Source organism: Sabethes cyaneus, chromosome 1 (assembly GCF_943734655.1).
Source record: "Sabethes cyaneus chromosome 1, idSabCyanKW18_F2, whole genome shotgun sequence".
NCBI lineage: Eukaryota > Metazoa > Arthropoda > Insecta > Diptera > Culicidae > Sabethes > Sabethes cyaneus.
In genome coordinates this window covers 3,458,969-3,479,157 of record NC_071353.1, presented here as the reverse complement: position 1 = coordinate 3,479,157, position 20,189 = coordinate 3,458,969, and the positions used below count along the sequence as shown (strand labels likewise).

The 20,189-nt window shown below is 42.2% G+C and overlaps 1 protein-coding gene across 1 annotated transcript in view; it reads left to right on the top strand.

The window, feature by feature from the left end:
* Nucleotides 1–20,189, top strand: part of LOC128733915 (neurexin-1) — a 156,125-nt gene that overhangs the window by 5,047 nt on the left and 130,889 nt on the right. The window contains exon 2 of the mRNA XM_053827790.1: nucleotides 11,095–11,228. Within this exon, the coding sequence (XP_053683765.1) occupies nucleotides 11,095–11,228 (134 nt within the window). The remainder of the gene's footprint in view (nucleotides 1–11,094; nucleotides 11,229–20,189) is intronic.

Below are 20,189 nucleotides of genomic sequence, written 5' to 3'. Positions count from 1 at the left end.
ATGCGTGAATGCAAGCGGCTGAGGAGAGGGAAGGAGGGGGTAATTTCCGGCTCGTAAAAATCCCTCGCCAGCTCCATCGGGTGGATGAATGTGAAGTAACCGAAGCCGTGACGTTACAGTTTGGCATTATACTCAGACACTTCTGTGTGGAGGCGTTCGTTGGGAATTTTTGGTCCGGAAAACGTCAGCCGGAAATTGGTGCGTAGGTGGTAGTATCGCCGCCACCCACGTCGACTGGAATGTCGGGTTCTGCTCGGTTGAAACCGGATGAGTGACGGTAATTTGATTTTCAATGTTTGGATACGATTTTTTTTTGAGCTGACCGAATGAGATCTGGTTTGGTTATTTAACTTAGTGCTTCCGGGCAAGTTAAGTTGCGGTTTAAAAATTGTTCACGTACCGAACTGTTGACTGCCGGGGAGGTTAATTATAGGTGAATATGCGAGAATGTAACGAAGCATTTGCATTATTTAATTTTATTTTGAGGGTGTTGAAACCAGGGGTATTTCACTTGACTGAGCTCGCAAAAATCTGGGATTAACCCTACGATTGTGAGTGAAAATTACGGCTATGATCCAGATGATGTAACAATTTTCCAATCGCATTCAGTATAATTAAAAGAATCCGTTGCCATTTTTTGTTAAAATTTTCACTGTAACTTTGTAGTAAACATCATCAATCATTTTCCAAAGCGCAGCAATATTGCAACCAACACCCGAAACGTGCTCCGGATTCCGACAGAAGCGTACATATTACTCAATTAGGGTCAACGTCATCCATTTTCTCCAGCAAACTTTTCCTGCCAAAAGTTGCACTTGGCTAAATCATGCGAAACCGTACGGCTTTCGTGCGCTAGTCAGTTTTCGCGGTCCTTGCTTGGCAGCTGCCAACCGTTTACAAAGCCATGCAACTTTTGCCAACAAGTTAATGACGTGGTTTATGCGACAAACTGGCTTAGGGTTGTTTTTTTTAATTTGAGTCGAAGGATCCGTGAATAGCATAAATTTTTGAAAACGGTTCAAGCTGATGAGCCAAAAAAATTGATTTGTTGATTCTCCCGAAACAGTTCAGTTGAAATGGCGCAATCTACTTTGAAATTTTAGAACCTAGTGTAGTAAAATTATATCTTGCATCAAATTTTGAACGAACTCTTTGAGAAATTTGCGTAAAAAATACACTCTGAATAAAGAGCATTACACAAACTAATAAAATTGGGGGAAATGTAATGCTAAAAATATTTAAAAACTGAAATTTTGCTAGTTTCCGTATAGATATGCATAGTAAATAATTTGTTTTCAACACATAACTTATAAAACAAAAGAAATTCATCCTAAATTTCTTATCCTAAATGAATACTTTCTACACTTTCCCCAACTGAGCTCCCACAGCAAAAAGGCAAGATGTAACCTTTTTTACCGGGCGATCCTTCCACCATTCGATTCCACTGGTAGCTTTCGGCATCATGTTCCGCTAAACGAAACATATTTCAACAGTAAATCCCGAAACAGTGCGACTCCAACCAAAGAGTAAACACCTTGTATGAGCGTCTGTGCCCTCTGCCTCACGTGTAGGCGCAAACAACCGACGCGTCGCGACGGTGGCGAGAAGAGAAATTTACATTTTACACGAGCAAGCTTTTAATTTCCACCTACAAAAGCACACGTCCTTGAGTTAATCCTTCAGGAAAAGAGTGAGCAGAATAGGAGAAAAAAATGTTGCAGAATATAAAAACAGCAACGACAAAGTTGTTCCCGTCCCGAAACGAAACGGCACACAGCCAGGGAGGGTCTTCGCGAATATTGTGTCCCCGCTGCCTGTATGTATAAAACATGAACGTTAACTTTCAGCACCTCGCAGACGATGATGCAAAACGGTTCAAAATCGTTACCATATAACTATCATTTTTTGTTATTTTTAAGAATGAAGTAAAATTTTTTGTAGAAAAAAAAATTAAATTGAATGCATTAATTCCATTCATTTCCGTTCGAGAATTTTCCAAAATTTTAACGAGCCAGTTTTCGGTGTTCTGAGTCAAAGTGTACCTACTTGACTGTAAAATATTTGCGTCTTACCAGTGTGCACACACATGGTTGGAATGAACTGTATTCCCATGTTTCTGTTTGCTTCCATGCACCCCTCACTCCTTCCCACAACATTTCACACGCCCACTCTATACGTCCCCCCCTGTTATGGTTGATTATTTTTGCGCTTCGTTGTGGGTTGTTGCGAAGCAGAATGCTAATGCTAAGTGAATGATGAATTGGAATGCAAATTTAGCGCTTTCAAGGCGAACGCACGGGACGAGATGGCAAGAACTGAAGAGGGCAACACACGTCTGAGCAAGTGTTTCCACTTTGACTGTTAATAGTATGAGGTACCGAAACGAACCCATGCCATGGTGGGAAGTCCTTTCAAAAGAAGAATTTTATCTAGGCTTATGTGTAAATTAAGATGACAGTTCAACATTAGCATGAAAGCATCAGCGAAGGGGCTTTTAGAACAAATGGTATGTTGGGATGATAAATCGTTACTAGGTCCACGTGGTATTTTCAATCAATCATAAAATTACTATTTGTGTTATGACAACCATTTAATAATCGGACCCATTTTTCAATGGTTTCTATTCTATACCTGACTGATTAGGGAAATTTATTCAATTGAAGCGCAGTGTAAATTGTGCGGAATTAACAAAACCACCTAAATACTTGTTTTTACTTCCGTTAAAGCATGCCTGTTCTAAACCTCTATGGAATGAAAAAAAAAACAAACACATGCACATACCCAAGTTATCGATTGCAATCCCATTATTTAATGATAGTCAACTGGCATTTTAGAAAAGAAGCACTTTACCATTCTACATTTTTAACTTTATCAACGATGCTTTCAGCAAACTAGAAAATTCTGAAAATGCAATTAAAACATATTAAACTCGACCATTACCATCACGACCACTCGACCTTTCTTCCAACTACTAACCACTCAGAACTAAAAAAAATGTTAAGATTTTCAGACAACAGCGTATGAACTTAAAACAAGCTATTCACTAATAATCAGGGAATCAAAATAACATAAATAACATTGTTCATAGGCAGAAATAACCGACAGAACGATAAACCAGTTATTCTCTGCCTATAAAACAAACATACGTAACAACCAGAATGTATCACGATAACAAAATAATAGGACAAACGAATGTTGTCCCTTCACACCACTGAGAAGGATAACTTTCGGTGAGAATATATTTTGACACACACTGGCTCTCACAAGCGCTTGTTGTTGGTGATGCAGGTATACAATAAAATATGTCTTTGTTGCCATTCGGCTGGTTAAAGACAATACTTTATCAGTAACTTGAACAAAAGGGACAAACAGCAAAAACCTTAAGAAAATGACTAGCTTGTTTTGATCCAAAGTCTGGCGTGCAATGTTACCTTGATAACTACCGAACACTGCCGCTGCCGATACAGTGTGAAATCATTGGGATTGCTTCTGTTGCGTACAATACGTATTGCATACAGCAGTGTGTCTTTTTCGCAGGCAACAACATAGTTGTCATGAAACATCTGTATCCATGATAAACAGCTACGATAACTTGTTGTTGTCGTAACTTCCATGCAATAGTGACAAACTTTCATCATACATTGTGGCAACGTAGGGAAAATATATTTGTCTCTTTTGCGTTCGTGATTTTTGATTACCTGCTAAAAATGTTTGCTAATTTTCTATAGATAGCAGGCAATTGATAAACCATAACCGCATAAAAGATCAGCTCTATAAACTCAGCTGATAAAATTTTGGTGGCAGAATAACTTCGCCAAATGCCTTATTCGTGGGATTACTGTAAGTAGTAATAGTAAGTAACTCTATTCAAGCTATTTCTATGCCTACAATCTAAACCGTTATGTTATTCTACATGTGACATCCTGGTATTTATACCGTATTAGAGGAATTGTTTCCACATTATTTGGGTAATTGCCGGTAGCGTGTAACTGGCGACAGAGAGAAAGTGTGGGAATCGGAGGTCAGCTTCCCGCGTAAATGGTGTTGGAATTGAAGGGCCAAACAGAATGCTGCATCAACGTATCTGTCAGTCTTGACTGAAGTTTTTGGAGCGTCTTAGTAGAATACGAAACCTAAAAATAAAAAATAAGAAAACTTATCCAATTTAATTCTACTATGTGTATTTTATTCAATGACAGATACGTATTTCGCCTACGTATACGTATTTCGTAGAATTAAATTGGATAAGTTTTCTTATTTTTTATTTTTAGGTATCTGTCAGTGTCAATTTTATAGTTAACCCAATGGAAAAACTCAGAATTACGGTAACGGACGCGGTGACGCAGCATTTTGTGAAACAGCCGCCGATGCTGTGTGCAGACATTCTGCTACCCACACACTCCGGCCCGCACATCTTCACTTCGTCTTTCTACATAGATTATTCCCGAGTCTAAAAACTCGCGGGAAATCAGCTGCCCGTGTGGCTGGTGGCGCACTGGGATACAAATTTGGCATTAGTTTTTCTTTTTCTTCTTCTTCTTCTTCTTCATCGCCCTTGATTCTATTCACGAGTGAGAGTACGAGCCGTCGTGAGTAATCGGTATCAGCAGATCCAGCTGCAACGACGAACGACGAGCGAGAACTGTGGCTGTTAGCTAAACACACACTCGCAAAAATTCGTTGCAATGCATGAAGAAATAAGAGCGGGAGTTTTAAAGGGACGCTTATGCCGGTGTGTTCGTTAGAATGAGTACGCGTGTGTGAGAAAATTAGACCACACGAGTGTGGGCTTCGCAACAGTGACTAGAGGACATCATATTGGCGATCCAATGCCAAATTTAACCTCAGAAGTAAAATATAAGATAAGAAAGATGGAATATATTTTATAGTGCAATATATTGGCTAGTCGGATTCGGATTGCAAGTTCCAAATGTAGGTACATATTTGCTTCGGCTGGCGTCTGTTTTGTGAAGCTGTTCAAACTATGAGTATTTTTTGCCACGCGTAGGCTGAATCACCCGATTTGGTTCCTACTAATCACCCGATTCCAGCAACAACTCTTATGGCAGATTAATAGGGGAATCTACGGATTAGTTAGGATGTTTAATCGATCGTTGGCTAATTAGTATGGTAATAATGACAGGCAAGCCTAAAGAACGGTTGCCGCAAAGCCAGAATGGTTAAATGCTCGATGACATTCTAGGATTTGTTTGCTTCCAAAACGACAGTAGACTTAACCAACCAACTAACGACAGACTCGAATAGCATATGCAAATATAAGGAACGCGAAAGTATTAACACAAAGCTTAGATATGATTGATTCCCATTTTAATCACCCATGTTTCAGCCTACTCTTGCGCCTTAAGCTCGGCTTCCCGAATTTTCTTCTTAATCTAATTAACCGTTATGTGTGCGACAAAAAAAAACACCTTTAGCAGGGCGACAAGGGTACCCGGGTACCCAAAATTGATATTGTTATAACATCAACAATTTTAAACCGATTTCGACGAAATAGGTGTCATTTGATTCGTTTATTTATCTAGTTTTGAATCATTTGGCCATTTGGCCACTAAAAGACATACGGTACCCGAAAATCCGGAATTCCGACAGAGTGTCCGCTGTGAGGAAGAGAAATGATTGTATTGCAGGAAAATCAGTCATGCGGATATAAAAACTCTAAAAATTCATACAATGTACTATTTCATATAATGAGATCAATCAGGTTGGCCATTCCGGAGTAGGTTCCTGTGGGGTCATGGGTGGCCAGTCCAGGATTGGAGGTAAAACCTAGCAATATGGGTATCCAAGCTCTCGGAATTAGTTCGGTAGGTGATATTTTTTACATTTCGATGTATTTTGATTGGTTATTTCGAAAATGGTTTCTACGGGGTCACAGATGATACCGCAGGATTCAAAATAATGCTTAGCATTATCAGAACCGTTCAAAACGTAGAACCATCCGTTATACATTTGGAACCAGTTCCGAAATTATCAATCAGTACTAAGCTGACCATTTCAGTTCAAAACATCTAAAAGATCCGCTAAACCAATTCTATATTGGATTAGGCACCCAACTCGCCATCTGTATCCCTACAGGAACCAAATTCTGTAGTGGCCAATGCGATCTAAAGTCACCAATTTATATAATTAGATGAAAAAAGGTTCCAAAGTGTCAAGTTCAAAGCTAATAGGTTTACTAAAAGCTGATATTCTTTCAAAACATGCGGCTTCCCACGTTTTACCGGATGTTGCTCCGGAATTACCGATTCCCGGGAACTACTTGTCATTTGATGACCAAACGCTTTATCTAATCAAAACTAGATAAATGTACGAGTCAAATGCCACCGGTTTCATCCAAATCGGTTCAACATAACTAAAGTTATGAAGATAGCAAATCATGGGTACCCGGGTACCCTTGTCGCCCTCCTACGTAATAAAAAAATTCAAGTGACTCTCATTGCTAAACCCCTTTATGGATATGCACCAAAAAAAACCTCAATTACTTAAGATCAACGAGTTTTACGATGTCGCAAAATTTCAATGACGTATGTTTTAAATTGAATGAGTTATAACTATTTTAAAACTGAAAAGGTACCCGGGTACCCTGTCGCACACATAACGGTTAACCATGCCGTTCGGCCTTCGACTCACTACGGTGGTGGTTCACGGGATCGGCGGCATACCGATGAGCAAAGTTGTCCAGCTATCGATGCGCATGAAGAACGATAGTGGGTGGCAGATGAATCCACCTTATGCCACGGAGAGTAACTCCGATGGTATTGTGCACTTGGTTACAATAGTTATGTCAGTGCTCGGTTCGTAGACGTAGACTCGAATTGTAGGTCGAAGATCGCGTCACCGAAGATTCTGACCGTTCCAACGTCGGATTTCCGCGCCTAAGATAGTGTACGGCGCTCAATGTAGTGTTCAACGGAATGGTGAAGTAACCGCTTTTGGGATCGTCAGTTAGCTTAAGTCGCATGCGACAGATATGTGAGGACGCGGACACTTCAGTATGATTTCGTGTGCCCCAACTTGGCACCTTCGTTTGAAGGTAACCTTCAAACGTTCAATTGTTAATTAATAATCTAGTAACATTCGTTTGTAAAGCTTGCTTCAGATAGTATTGGAACATATACAATTGCGAGTATTTCAGTTCTTTAAAGAAAAGCTTTTAGAAAAAATACGGCTAAAATTATTCATCAGTCATCATGGCTTCGAAAGAATTATCGAACTCTTCCTATAATATGGCTCATTGGGCGGCGCACACTTTCGTCGTCCATCGTTTTGGCTATCTTATTCCGCAAGGTCTTCATCTGATTGATGTCTTTGACCACTTTTCCCGTTGCCTTTAGTCTCCTCTTCATGATTGCCTAGTATTTCTCAATCGAGCGGAACTGGGGGCAATTGGGTTGGTTAAGGTCTTTCGGAACAAAATGGACCCCTTTCTCAGCATACCGACTTTGCTGTAATGACAGCTTGCCAAATCTGGTCAGAACATCACGGGATGGTGGTGGCAACGAATAAACGGCAAAATTCGTTTTTGGAGACACTCCATGTCATTGTCGTATTTGTAGCGAAAACTTTAGTTTTTCCGCCACAGCAGGCATTTACCAAATCATAAATTTTCTTGCAAATTTGTTGGCAAAAACAAATTTAAATTTGCTCCCCCGAGCCGTTGCCAAGTAAAATTTTTGACCTGGCATTTGCCCAAAGTCAGCCTTGACATAGGTTTCATCGTCCATCAGAAGACACCCGTCGAACTTGGTTAGCAGCCGGTCGTAAAGCTTTCGAGCACGGATTTTGGCCACACTATTCTGTTTTATAATTCGGTTTGGCTGTTTGCTAGCTCGATTCTACTTGATTCCTTCCCGGAGTCGAATTCTCCTCACACTACTATGGCCAGTACCGAATGTTCTGGCCAAATCACGGTCCGACAGATTGTAATTCCTCTTGATGGTCTTCAAAATTCTACCACGCAGTTTTTGGTCAATAGTTCCACTCCGATGATTAGCTTGATGCTTCCGAAACGTCGTCAATATTTCCTTATACCATTTAATAACGCGCCATACGGTATTTCGGGGCAATTTCAGCTGTTTAGCTAGCCTAGATGCACACCACAATGGATTTTCCAAATAACTGTGCACAATTTTTTCCCTTCTTTCGGCTTCCATGTTGTTTGTTTACAAAATACAGTCGTTTTGAGGAATGTCAAAAATACATAGGTGAAGCTAACAAAATTTCCGACACGTGGGCGCCCAGAACTTACAATTCCGTCCACCAAGAGCGCCACAATATGAGCAATAGCTTGTTCCAATTCTAAATGAAGCAAGCTTTACATACGGATTTACCTGCTAATCTACTACCTATTTTTCCTTACGTTTTTTGTTTTACAATTTTTTACTGTTCAGTTTTTTGCGGTCTCCCCAGTTTTATTTCCTATTTACTTCGGATTGAATAAGTTTTGTTTTTCCTTTTCCGTTCTCTGCGATCAGTGTTTGTCGGTTTTGCAGTGCGCTTTTCGTGAAACCATGGCGACAAGCAATGATGCTTACTCTGATTGTTCCTGTAAACGAAATTAGATGATTATTTCAACATCATCAGTGTAATTATTTCGTGGAAAAGAAGATAGAGACCAGATTATAATAAAAGAGAACCCTCCAATATTTTATACTGAATGGACTGTGAATTTCCTCGAACTGCTGCCGGAATTTGGTTGGTAACTGCAAGCATTAGTTATGTTGCGGACAGTAATGGTATCGCAAGTGGAACTCTCAACAGGATTTACATTAAACGAGCAGCATTTCCAAGCGTTTCCATTGAAAACACCGAGGCTGTTTGATGACGCTTTTGATATCCAAATAATCGGTGGTCCGCCAAAGAAAATAAGACAAGTCTAAGCATGATTCAAAAGAAAATACACCCACGAACGAAGTGTTGAAGCACAGTTTTTGTCCGTTACCTTCAATGTTACGCGTAGTACCGTCGGTATCTGTGTACACTGTGCATACATTTCCGATCCTAAATGGTTTTTCTGCCTCTTCGCTTCCTGCCACCGCCGTATGAAACCCAATATTATCTGGATGAAAAATTACTATCGCAAACCGATACCGTGACGCCGCTGTGCAGCCCCGGGCTACATTCATCCCGGCCGGGCAAGCAACAACTCCCGGCAAAAAGTGGTAATTTTCGGTAGTAAATTGAAATCTCTTGTTTTTATTTCCATCCCGTTTGGCACAAAATGCAAACAGACAGGAAGAGGTAGACAGCCTACGGCAAAAATTCCGAAACCGGCAAAAACTGGTCCGCGTATCGAACGCGCGGTGCACGTGATTCGAGTCGATAAGGATGCCAGCAGCCGTTCGGTTCGGTTGGCGTGGTTCCTTCCGGCCGGGGGAATGTTGTTCCCACGTTCCTTCGTCGTCGGTATTCGAACGGCTGGCTGTGGCCCACTGGTGGTAGCTCTGTGGGATGGGTTTTGATGTGTTTTAAATTGCCACCGCCGCCGTCGCCGAAAATGGGTCTACTTAGTAAGTAGGAAGATGGCTGCCGAGCCGACGAGCGACTTTTTCGGCCCCACCGTGTCAAGGCAGGTGTTCCGTGTTGCTGTAAACCGCAAGAACGACAGGGCCGGAGAGTGAATGCCAAGTATGACGTCTTTGGAAATATGGTGTCCTTCTGCCTTCGGGATCAGATGGTAAAAGATGGAAAGTGTTTCCGAGCGAACATTACCGAGCGTCGAAAGAGTTGAGCCGCATATTACCGGCAGTTCTAAATTTGGCATTACACATTTTCGACCGCTTATATTTGAGGTTATGGTACCGACCATTTTTCAACGTTAAGTAATATCCTTTTTTATTGGATCGCAGATTAGATTGAAAATAAATGCGATAGAAAACGACCTCCGCATTGTAAAATAGCATTATATTTAAAACAAAGTTAAAGGAAAGTGGAACCAATACAGATAATTTAAAATTTCCTCTCCATAGACCTTCCATTATGCCAACCGAGCCTCGCACATTCCTTCGCTGCTTCGAACAGCATGTTGCTGCTTAGTCACTGTTGCAGTATCAGGCCAATTTCCGTACTGTCTGGCATCAGTGAAGACTTTTCGCGATCGCTATCGGAACATCATTAATTTAATTCCCGACCGACGACACTGCACTAAGGCCAAAGCCTCACGTTTCCTCATGCTTAGACAGAAGCAGTGGCGGTTCGAAGATGCTCCATCTGTTGTAAAAGCTTCGACTCTCAGTCGCCATATCAGCCAACTCATCTCATTTGATTTTCCCCCCATTTTGTGGAAAATCGGTGCTAAATAACCAAATATGACAATCAGAATTTTAAGTTTGATGGATACGGCCTTTTTACGACGCGTTAATTTTTCTTATTCATGCATCATAATCGCTCCGTGGAAAATATTGCGCACTTTAAAGCACCTAAGTTTAACGAGTTTCTCAAAAGCCCTTCTATACTGCAACTAAGTTGATGTATTTTGAGGTTTCAATCGGTTCCAAGACACTATCTGCTTTTACTGCTACTTTGTTCACTATACGAGGCAACTCGAAAGCGAGGATTGGCTATCACTTGCACTAATCGGTACGTAATAAAAGCCGACACAAGAGATAAAAGTGTCGTCTTCACTTGCCCCTTCCGGCTGACCGGCCGCATCTCCTCCAGCTAGCTAACCGATTTTATGCTTCACGTTGGAACCGGTCCCATTGGACACAAATGAGATGAGACGAATTGATTGGCCATGGTTGAGTGCCGCTTTTCGCTACTTTAGCGCAAACGCAAAGGGGATGAGAGGGTTGGGGAAAATTATCCTTCCTAACAGTTTCATAACTCGGATTCTTGTTAGCAATCCATTTCTCCCTCACCTTTTACAATGTAGCATCTTGCATCCAATAGCAACAACAACAGCAACAGCAAAAGCAAGGTAGCTGACTGAAAGAGGCCATGAATTGGCCAGTAATTTCATAGCGATTAGCTTAGTGGAACGATTACTCGATTATCCTTTTCTTCCGATGCGCCCTTGTTTGACCCAGAAAAGCAGCAATAATCAGCAGTTTGTTTTCTGTTTTTCGCTTTCAGGTCCTCCGGAATGACGAGCACACGACACTCACGGTGGACGGTGTCTCCCAGAGCCGCACGTCTCGAGGGAAGGAATTTCTTTTCGGCAAGTTTGCCACCAACTCGGACGTGTTCGTCGGTGGTATGCCGAATTGGTAAGTACCTGGCAACTTTTTCCTGCCCCCAAGTAGAACAAATCAGGAAAATTTCATCAACAGCCATTTTCTCTTGGGTAGAAACGAGCCTGGCCGAAGTGCTGCTTCCTTGTTCCAGTGAATTATGGTGTAAAACGCTATGCATGTTTTCTCACCAAACACGGCGATGTTTCCGGCTACGCGGAAATTTTATTCTTCCGTTTTGGTTCTTTTTATTTCTTTGTTGAACAAGCTGGCGCGTTAGAAGAACACTTTTCCGTAATTACAAACATTTAATATAAAAGTTTCCACTTTTCATTACGGCAGACAAACATATGAGCCACCATCCTTAGGTCTAAACACAGACAAGCAGACGATGTTAAACACGTCCAGACCTATAGATTTTTCCTAAATAATGCATCTTTTTGTCTGTGTCAAAAGCTTCACGTTTTTTCCCAGTGAAGGTTAGATAAAATTTTAGCGCACATTAACAAACACAGGTGAAAAAGAAACGAGCATAAAATTTCAGCTTTTCGCCACGAAGTTTTCCCACTGCAGAACACAAAGTGGAAAAAGTGGCGGCAAATGACTGCCGAGTGGCACACCTGAAACGTAAGCTCTTGGAAACTTTTTGCTTCGATGGTTGGTGCGGGAAATTCGTTGCTGATATTTATGAGTATGAAGCTAGAGGCACCAAAAAAAAAATGCATCTGCATTTCGGAAAACTTCTTACGGTTTGCGTTTGCCGTAATAAAAAAGAACGTTCTGGCTATGAAACTGTACATTACCGTGGGAATATGAGACTGTACTAACTTGCTGATAAAAATGCGATCTGGACTGTGTTTGCTTTGTAAATTGTTCTCGGTTGCACCAAAGCCCGAGTCATTCCGAAAGAAAGAAAATGCTGCTGCAGGGAAGAAGTTGAAGAGATGAGAAAATGCATTTTTACGCAAACAGGCACAAATATTCATTGCGTTTAAGCACCTACCTAAGGGGATTTGTAAATAAATTTCTGTTCTACAAGTTCTGGAAAACATTTTTAGGAAACTGAAAGACAAAAGATAAAAGACAACAGACGACCGACAACCGACAATCGACAGCAGACAACTGGCAACAAATAACAAATAACAGACAACAGGCAGGACAAAATGTCAAAAATATCAAAAATGTCCAACGTCAAAAATGCAAAAATGTCCAATGTCAAAAATTCAAAAATGTCAAAAATGTCAATAATGTAAAAAATGTCAAAAATATCAAAAATGTCCAGTGTCAAAAATTCAAAAATGTCAAAAATTGACCACTCTTGTTTTTACTATTTGACCATGAAATGCGGTCAGGCAATAATGGAGATGGAGAGACGGTAGGGGAAAGTAATGAATTTTTTTGGGAATGGAGAGGAAAGAGTGGAAAGCAAGGGGGAGGGTAATAGGTAGCTACACTTAACAAGTTGTCATTTCGTTTCGGCTCGCGGCACAAAGCCTTTGCGGGATCCGTTCAGTTTCTGGTAGAACTTTCGCGTTTCCTGAGAACGATACAGCCGCTCCAACTCTGCATATTCCTGCATCTTCTTCTGTTTGTGTCTTTCCACGGCTTGACGTGTGGCACTGCGCATTTTGGCCGCCCGCGCAGCGTTCTCCTCATCCATCACCCTCCTACATTCATCGTCAAACCAATCGTTCCGCTGATTCCGGGCCACATTACCGATGGAGCTCTCCGTAACACTGCTGATGGCTGTTTTGATAGTGTTCCAACAGTCTTCGAGAGGGGATTGTCCAGCTCTTCCTCTTCCGGCAACGCAGCTTCGAGTAGTTTGCGGCGAAGTTTAGTTGCTTCAGCTGCGCAAGATCTAACCGAGGCTGGCGTCGGTATCGAATGCTGTTCCCCACGGAGAGTCGCTCCGATAGGATCTGACGTCGATAATGTCTGAGGCCATGTTCTTGGAGGTGGCAAAGTCGATAAGTCTTAGGCCCATTTCATTGGTTCGCTGATGTGCGCTGAACCTTCCAGTCACCGGTTTCTATTCCTCCACCTGGCCGACCTGAGCATTGAAATCCCCGATGACGATCTTGATATCATGTTTTGGGCAGCGGTCGTATTCACTCTCCAACTGCGCGTAGAATTCATCCGCATCTCGCCCATCACTATGAAAGCTGTACCCAGCTCGTGTGTGTTGCCGCAGCTCTGGTAGATGGTCCCGAGTTTCCAATCCATAGTCCTTTTTCGTCGCGTGGGTCTATTCCGATTGTTCCAGTAAGAATTCCCACGTTCTTCGTTCCGTGATTTAGTATTTTTCGTGTCATGATATGTCAATATCGGCTCTGACTTCTGATGAACAAATACGTCCTGAAAGCACAGGCGCTTAAACATAAAAAGCTATTCCTTTTCGATTCCAAAATAACCTTTAGGTATATTGTTGCTGCTTCTTAGAACAGGCTGTGTTGTTGATTATTACCTCTTTCCACAGGAACCGTTAAATTCATCTACTAGTTGAGTATCGAGCATTATGCCTTACGAAACACCGACCCAGACAAGCAAGTGCTAGGAAAAATACTTGTGTGTTTTGTTAATTGCAAATTCAAACCACGCAGCTGGCAATTTTATTCGGTCACAATGCGGTTACCCAATCAGACGCTGAATTTCTTGTTGGCAACATTCACAACAAAAAAAAAACACAGAAAAGAAAAACAACTCTATTACGAAAATTGCTTACTAACCTCGCATAACCGATAATTTTCCGACCCTCCGTTATGCTTCTCGGTCGGTGTGCGTTGAACTACTTGGTGCTGACTTTGGCCAAGGTCGAAACAACAAAAAGGAAAGATCCGCACTCCTCCGTTCCATCGTATCGTCGTCGTCGTTGTCGTATCAGGTAGAAATCGATTTCTGCTAGGTAGGTACGTCCCATCGCAATCCTTTCGGATCCGTGTGCCATCTCTTCCGTCGTAATCGTTAAACAAATTCGACGAATCACCGTAAGAAAATGAATCCCACTTAAAGTGCTAGCCAGCACGAGCTTCAAGCTCAAGAAGAGTCGTGTGTAAATGCCTACCATTACAGCCGGAAAATTCGGCCGAAACACGAAACCCTCGCACCCTCAGCCAGTTTTCGTTGCCAACAAACCACGAGGCAATGTAATATATTATCTTACCTTGGATTATCGATGGTGTCAATTTCTGACTGGGTTTCCGTTGCCAGTTTCACTTCCTGATTGAGTAATGCTGCTTTTTTTTCTTTTTTTGTCGGTACGTGGTTAACGGAGACATGCCAGTGCATACTTGATGCCCCATCCTAGAGCGACGATAATATACGCAGGTGAAAAGCGTAGGTACATAAATGGTTTTGAGGCAACATTTCTGGAGCTGGCAGTAGGCCGGTAGCAGGTTATTGTTTCGGTAAAGCCGTACGCTTTGAAGATTGCCTGCCGGTTTTCGTCCCGACATCGTCTGTTTCGGTTGAACCGCAACGCTCTTTGATCTTCTACTAGTGCCAGTGGGAGGGGAATTTCTCCTTGATTCAAAGGCAATTAAATTAGTTGGTTGTCGGAAGTCTGGCAGTTGGAAAGGAGCGAAATTTTCAAAGCTTTCTCCCCCCTCGAACGTGTCTCAGTGGTTTGGATGAGTTACAAAATGTCCTTCATACCAGATAGCACCGAGAAAATGGAAGAAAATGTTCGGATAATAGAAATAAAAAAAAATCTCCAGTAAAAGTGCGACCGTAATATAAAAAAAAACTATGATTCAAGAGCTTAACTTAACGTTTGTCTCCGGATCGGATGGTAATTCCAGGCAACCCCATTTCGAAACGGGTGAAGGACTGTTACCGCTTTCGCAGCAAAGCCAGCCAGAACGATAGCTACATGTGATTGCTAAAGTGATTGACTGTAGACACTAGACACGAAGGGGCACTTTGCTGCTTGTCGAAGCAACGAAAAACCTTCCGGAATTGCTATTCGGTGTATGTTTGTTGTTTCCGTGGGTAGAGAAAAGATTGTATTTTTTTTTGAAAAGCAACGAATTGTGTGTCATGCTGGTAAGTTTTTATGAATTTCCATAAATAAGTTTGTTCTCAAAATCCAATTACAATCGTCAATCATAACTAAAAACAGAAATTTATTTCTGTTTTTAGCTACATGAGAAACGCTCCATCACACCGCTAGATGACTATTCATCAAATTTCTTCCAGTCAGTACGCCCTCGCTCGTTGTTGTGATTTGCGTAGGCTGACAGTTTATTTTTCCGGGGGAATCGAGCAATCCCCGGGAGGCTTCGGTCGTGCTGGCTGAATTATTCTGACCCGCAAGTGGGCGAACGGTTGACGAATTTCCGCCTCCGGGCCGGGTTGGGCACGAATGGATGTCCTTTTGGTGCTTTTATCGTCCGGAATTTAGGGGACGGGACAGAAACACTGTTGTTACTGATCGAGTGAAACCGAACCGTTTCTGATGGCACTTCTTAATTAAATGGCTTCTTCGTTAGTAGTTTTAATTTGGTTTTCTGAGTCGCAAGAATATGCCTAAAAAGGGAGGATGGAGTATTTGTTGGTTTCGGAATTATTTAAAAATAAAGGTTCTAATAGTCAGCAATTCACTCACAGACTATTAATTTAACAAACCAAACTTGAAATACAAAGTTGGTAGACGAACAGAGAAAAAAAACTTTCAAGTCAACACAATAAAACACAAAATATTAAGTTCAAAGTAAAGTAAAAAATTGTGAGTTAAGTTAAGCAATATGTTGCGATTCATTCTTAAATTTGAAAATCTGCAGTTTGTTCTAAAAAGAAAATATGAATAAAAAATTCCGTTTTCATTACCATTCTGTCGAAGTTTTTCCACTATTCACGCGAAGCAACATTCTAAAACCAATAACAATATGTAGTTGCCGACATTTCGTGAAACGGAGAGAAATGTGCCCTTTGCAGATTAATATTATTTCGAACAACGAAACGATGGAAAAGAACGGACCGCAGCTGGCAATCTTGTTATTCAGGTATTACAATCACGATTCTCGCCCAGGAGGCGGACCGAAGCGGTCGGTTATATGTAGGTAGGTAGGCAGGTATTAGAGCGACAGCCGCAAAGCGTGATTGTGCAAACAAGTTCAATCGAAGCAATAAATTCGGATTTAATTTAGACCGAACGGTCAACTGCACTGCACCGTTCCACCGCACTCACCGGGACGATAGAGTCCGAGTGAGTGCTTTCTGAAACGGCTCAAGGTCTTGAGTACACAAAACCGATATTATTCTATTATGTTGGTCCGCACATCTGCTCTCGTAGTTGGGTAGAATATTTCACTAAAGACCGCACAATGCTGGTCGGTCCACATGTCTGATCGCACGCGGTTGGATTTCCCTCTGGGCAAGGAATGTGGATTTTTTTCCTCTTTGGAATGTGGCAAGCTTCTATGGATGGTCTCAGTACGTCACTGGCTCCGCCTTAGTCGTCGGCGCCATTCCGGAACTGTTCTTACTAGCAAAATTATTATTCTACATGAAAGTTTTACACATTTCCCAACTATAAAAAATAACTGTTTTAGCATTAATTTGTTTATTTGCGGTACAGTACCGTTACATCCACACAAAGTGCACCCACTGTAGCTTCAAGGATAGCCAACATCACTATCGACTTCCGCAACATCCTACGTACCTATCTACGTAGTCGAAGCTCTGCACTGCATCAGACACACGCTCTTCAATAGAACGAGAGCTTTGAACATTTTGATTAAAATGCACTCACTGCACGGAAGGGCCCGCACTATAGGTGGCAGTGTTTTCCGTTTCCTTCGGAATGACAAAGGCAGAAAGGGAAATAAAGGAAGTATCCGTAGCGTGGGATGATTTAATAGGGACAGAATCACGGGCTGCCAGCCCGAGGCCATCCGGCTGCTGAATTGAAATGCAAATACGGATTTTGATTAAATTCGAACGAAGAAGTCAGTCAGTTCTGTGTCGAATCTCAATCAAGTGCGGGCGAAATTCTTCTACGGCTTTCCATCCATCTTCGGATGGAATCTATTGGATTTTTATTAATTACTTATACAGTATTGACGTATAACCGAGGAAGTGCTTTTAATTAATTCAATCGAGTTTTTATGCATCCATAATAACATAACCTACAATTTATTGTAACTTACAAGGGTTCCCTTGACAGTCGTTTTTAGCGTATGCATAATTTAGTATTACGTATTACCTATCCCAAGTAACAATTCTAAGGCCAGTTGGTTTTACATGAATTTTACAATGGTTTCATTGCGGAATTAATCATTACTTCTGCTTTTATTGTGGAATTAAGCATTGCCAAGAGGATACAAGCCAAACACACTTATGACTAGTTATACAACTATAATAAAACTGTTAATAAAACAAATTTTTTGTGGTTGCTTATATTACCATGATAAAGAGTGTCCCACATCAAATTGCACCACGAAAGAAACGCTGTAGAAAATTACCTAATGGACCGATCCTTTTCAAACTTTCAGACAACAAAATATTACTTATTAGTAAGCTTTTGGCATACACTCAAGTCGCTTTTTACGCGAAGGATACGTTCCGCGTAAATCAAAATCGTGTAAACAAACCGCGTGAATTCCGAAATTCGCGTTAAAATAGTCGAGTAAAAAAAACCGCGTAAAAAGCGACTTCAGTGTATTTGTTTCACTCAACTTCAACACCATAACCGTATTAACTCCAACTTAACTTAGCTCCACTCAAAAAGTTTTGTACAACCTAGCTGTAGCTTCATCTGTACGGAAATCCATTTTTTCTTCATGTCTTCCTCAGACTAGACCTCCTTGGGATGCTTCTGTAGTTCTTCCCTAGCACAGCTCGTCTCCGGATGGCCGATAATCTATCGATTTTGGTAGACAGCGTATTTGGTTGAGTCGTCACTGGCTCAGCTAGCACCACACACCCCGCTCAGCTGCAGTCTACCAATCCTAGCATGGAACGATTCTGGAAAACCGAGGATTTGACCAATACAATAACAATAACACTCCATCGAAGAGCGCTACTGTGAAGATTTCTATCAATCTACAACTCGAGACGAGTCAGGGCGCTACATCGTTCGTCTAGCGCGATAGCCCGACTTCGATGCTACGTTAGGAGAATCTAAAACCGGTGCACTTCGCTGCTTCGCTGAGCTTGAACGGCGACTCGACCGCGATGAAACATTGAAGGATGAATACCATAAATTCATAAAGCAGTACACGGAAAGAAATCCCTGAACAGCCATATCAAGCAGCTCAAAATCATGAATAATAATTCATGATCTTGTCTTGTGTTGTACCGCAAAAAGTTCGTGATATCATGGCTATTATTCATGGTGTATTTTCATAAAACATAAGCTAGAATCCGGAAATCATGAGTCATTTTGCTTATTTTGGAGATTGAATTTCTATCCGTGTACCCTCTCTCTTGGCCATATGCGACTGGTCGAGACGGACGACGGAAATCACTCCCATACATTTTATCTACCCCACTACACTGTCGCTTAGGCGCTATCGGATGATCCACCCCGAGAGTTGACTACTATGGGTGTGGTGGAACAAGCCTTGGGCATGGCGAATCTCCAAGAAAAATCACAAGAACTCGATGGCAGCTCTGTGAGACGAGTCGACGCCGCCTTAAGCGTCTTGCCCTCCATTCGAGCGCCTGTACCCATGGCAAGGACGACTCGGACCCAGTGGATAAGCGTGTTCCCTTTGCCGGTGAACTCCCTAACCCAGCGGGTGGCGTAATGCACTGGTGTAAAGACGCAATCATAGCGCAAGTCCTTTAAACCAGCTGCAGACGTCGTAGTATCCTGTTAGAGCTCAGGACTTTAAACCTAAAAGCCAGTTTAGGAGTGCTGGAGGCACATTAGGATCGGTTCCAGGAAGATCCTAATTATGGTATACTGGAATGGCAGGAAAACGATCGGATTAGACGCTATAGGGCTGACGGCTGTACCATTCTACTACCCTAGGTAAGGAAGGGTGACACCTTCCCGAAACGGCGAGTAGGGTAATGGTACAGCTGCCATCCATCCCACTAAAACCGTGGCTGGTCTCTAGGTACGTTCAAAGCTCGTCACTCACGTCAAAGTGCGGTGGTGTAGGCTCAGATGATATATTCCTAACGCTGATCGGATGCTGATATCCCTATCCCCATAAAGGACAGGGGGAGTGTCCCTAGGCATGGCCACCCTGCTTGCATAGATCACCATGGGATCGCAAAGGCGACTACACAGATACGAGCGGAGATAGCGGCCTAGAGTTGGGACCCTAAAGAAATGATTAATTCAAACAACCAATACAATGAAGAAGAAGATAGCGGCAGGAAGAAGGGACCCAAGAGTATGGTAACACCCCAAAACAAAAACAGCAACGGCTGTACGCCACATGAGGAGACGCAAATGTTTGCGAGAAGTGGAAGGCTACAACGATCACCAGTGCCGAACAAGGATACACTGACGAGTAGAAGCAGTAGTGTGCCTCCAGCAGAGCAGAAAGGAGGGCACATGACGCTGATTCAGATGCTCACGCCAAAGCCTGGAGGTTGCGCCCCCCGAGACGGATGATGGAGATCAGAATGAAAGTCGTTGAGCTCTACGAGTTCGTTAAGGACAGGCATAACGTCCACAAGCAGATCAAGCAGCTGGTGACGAGCATTAAATCTGCTATGACTACAGTTGAGTGCGAGCATATGAAACTCGAAGCTAGAGTTTGGCTGCTGAAAACGCACTAAGCCAAGCCACGAAGAGAACCGCTGAAGTATCAGAGACGCCGAGAAGACCTTCAATAGTGAATTCCCGCTCGGACAAAAGAAAGAGGGAAACGCCTGGTGAGGAAGAGGAGCAAAAGAAAGCTAAGAACGAAGAGGAAGACAATCCGGACCAAGACGAATGTAGTGGATGGCGTACTGTCGCAAGCCAGAAGGAGAAGATGAAGCAGAAACAAAATGAAGTGGAGAATGGCGAGCAGAAGAAGGCTAGGCCTCGGCGGG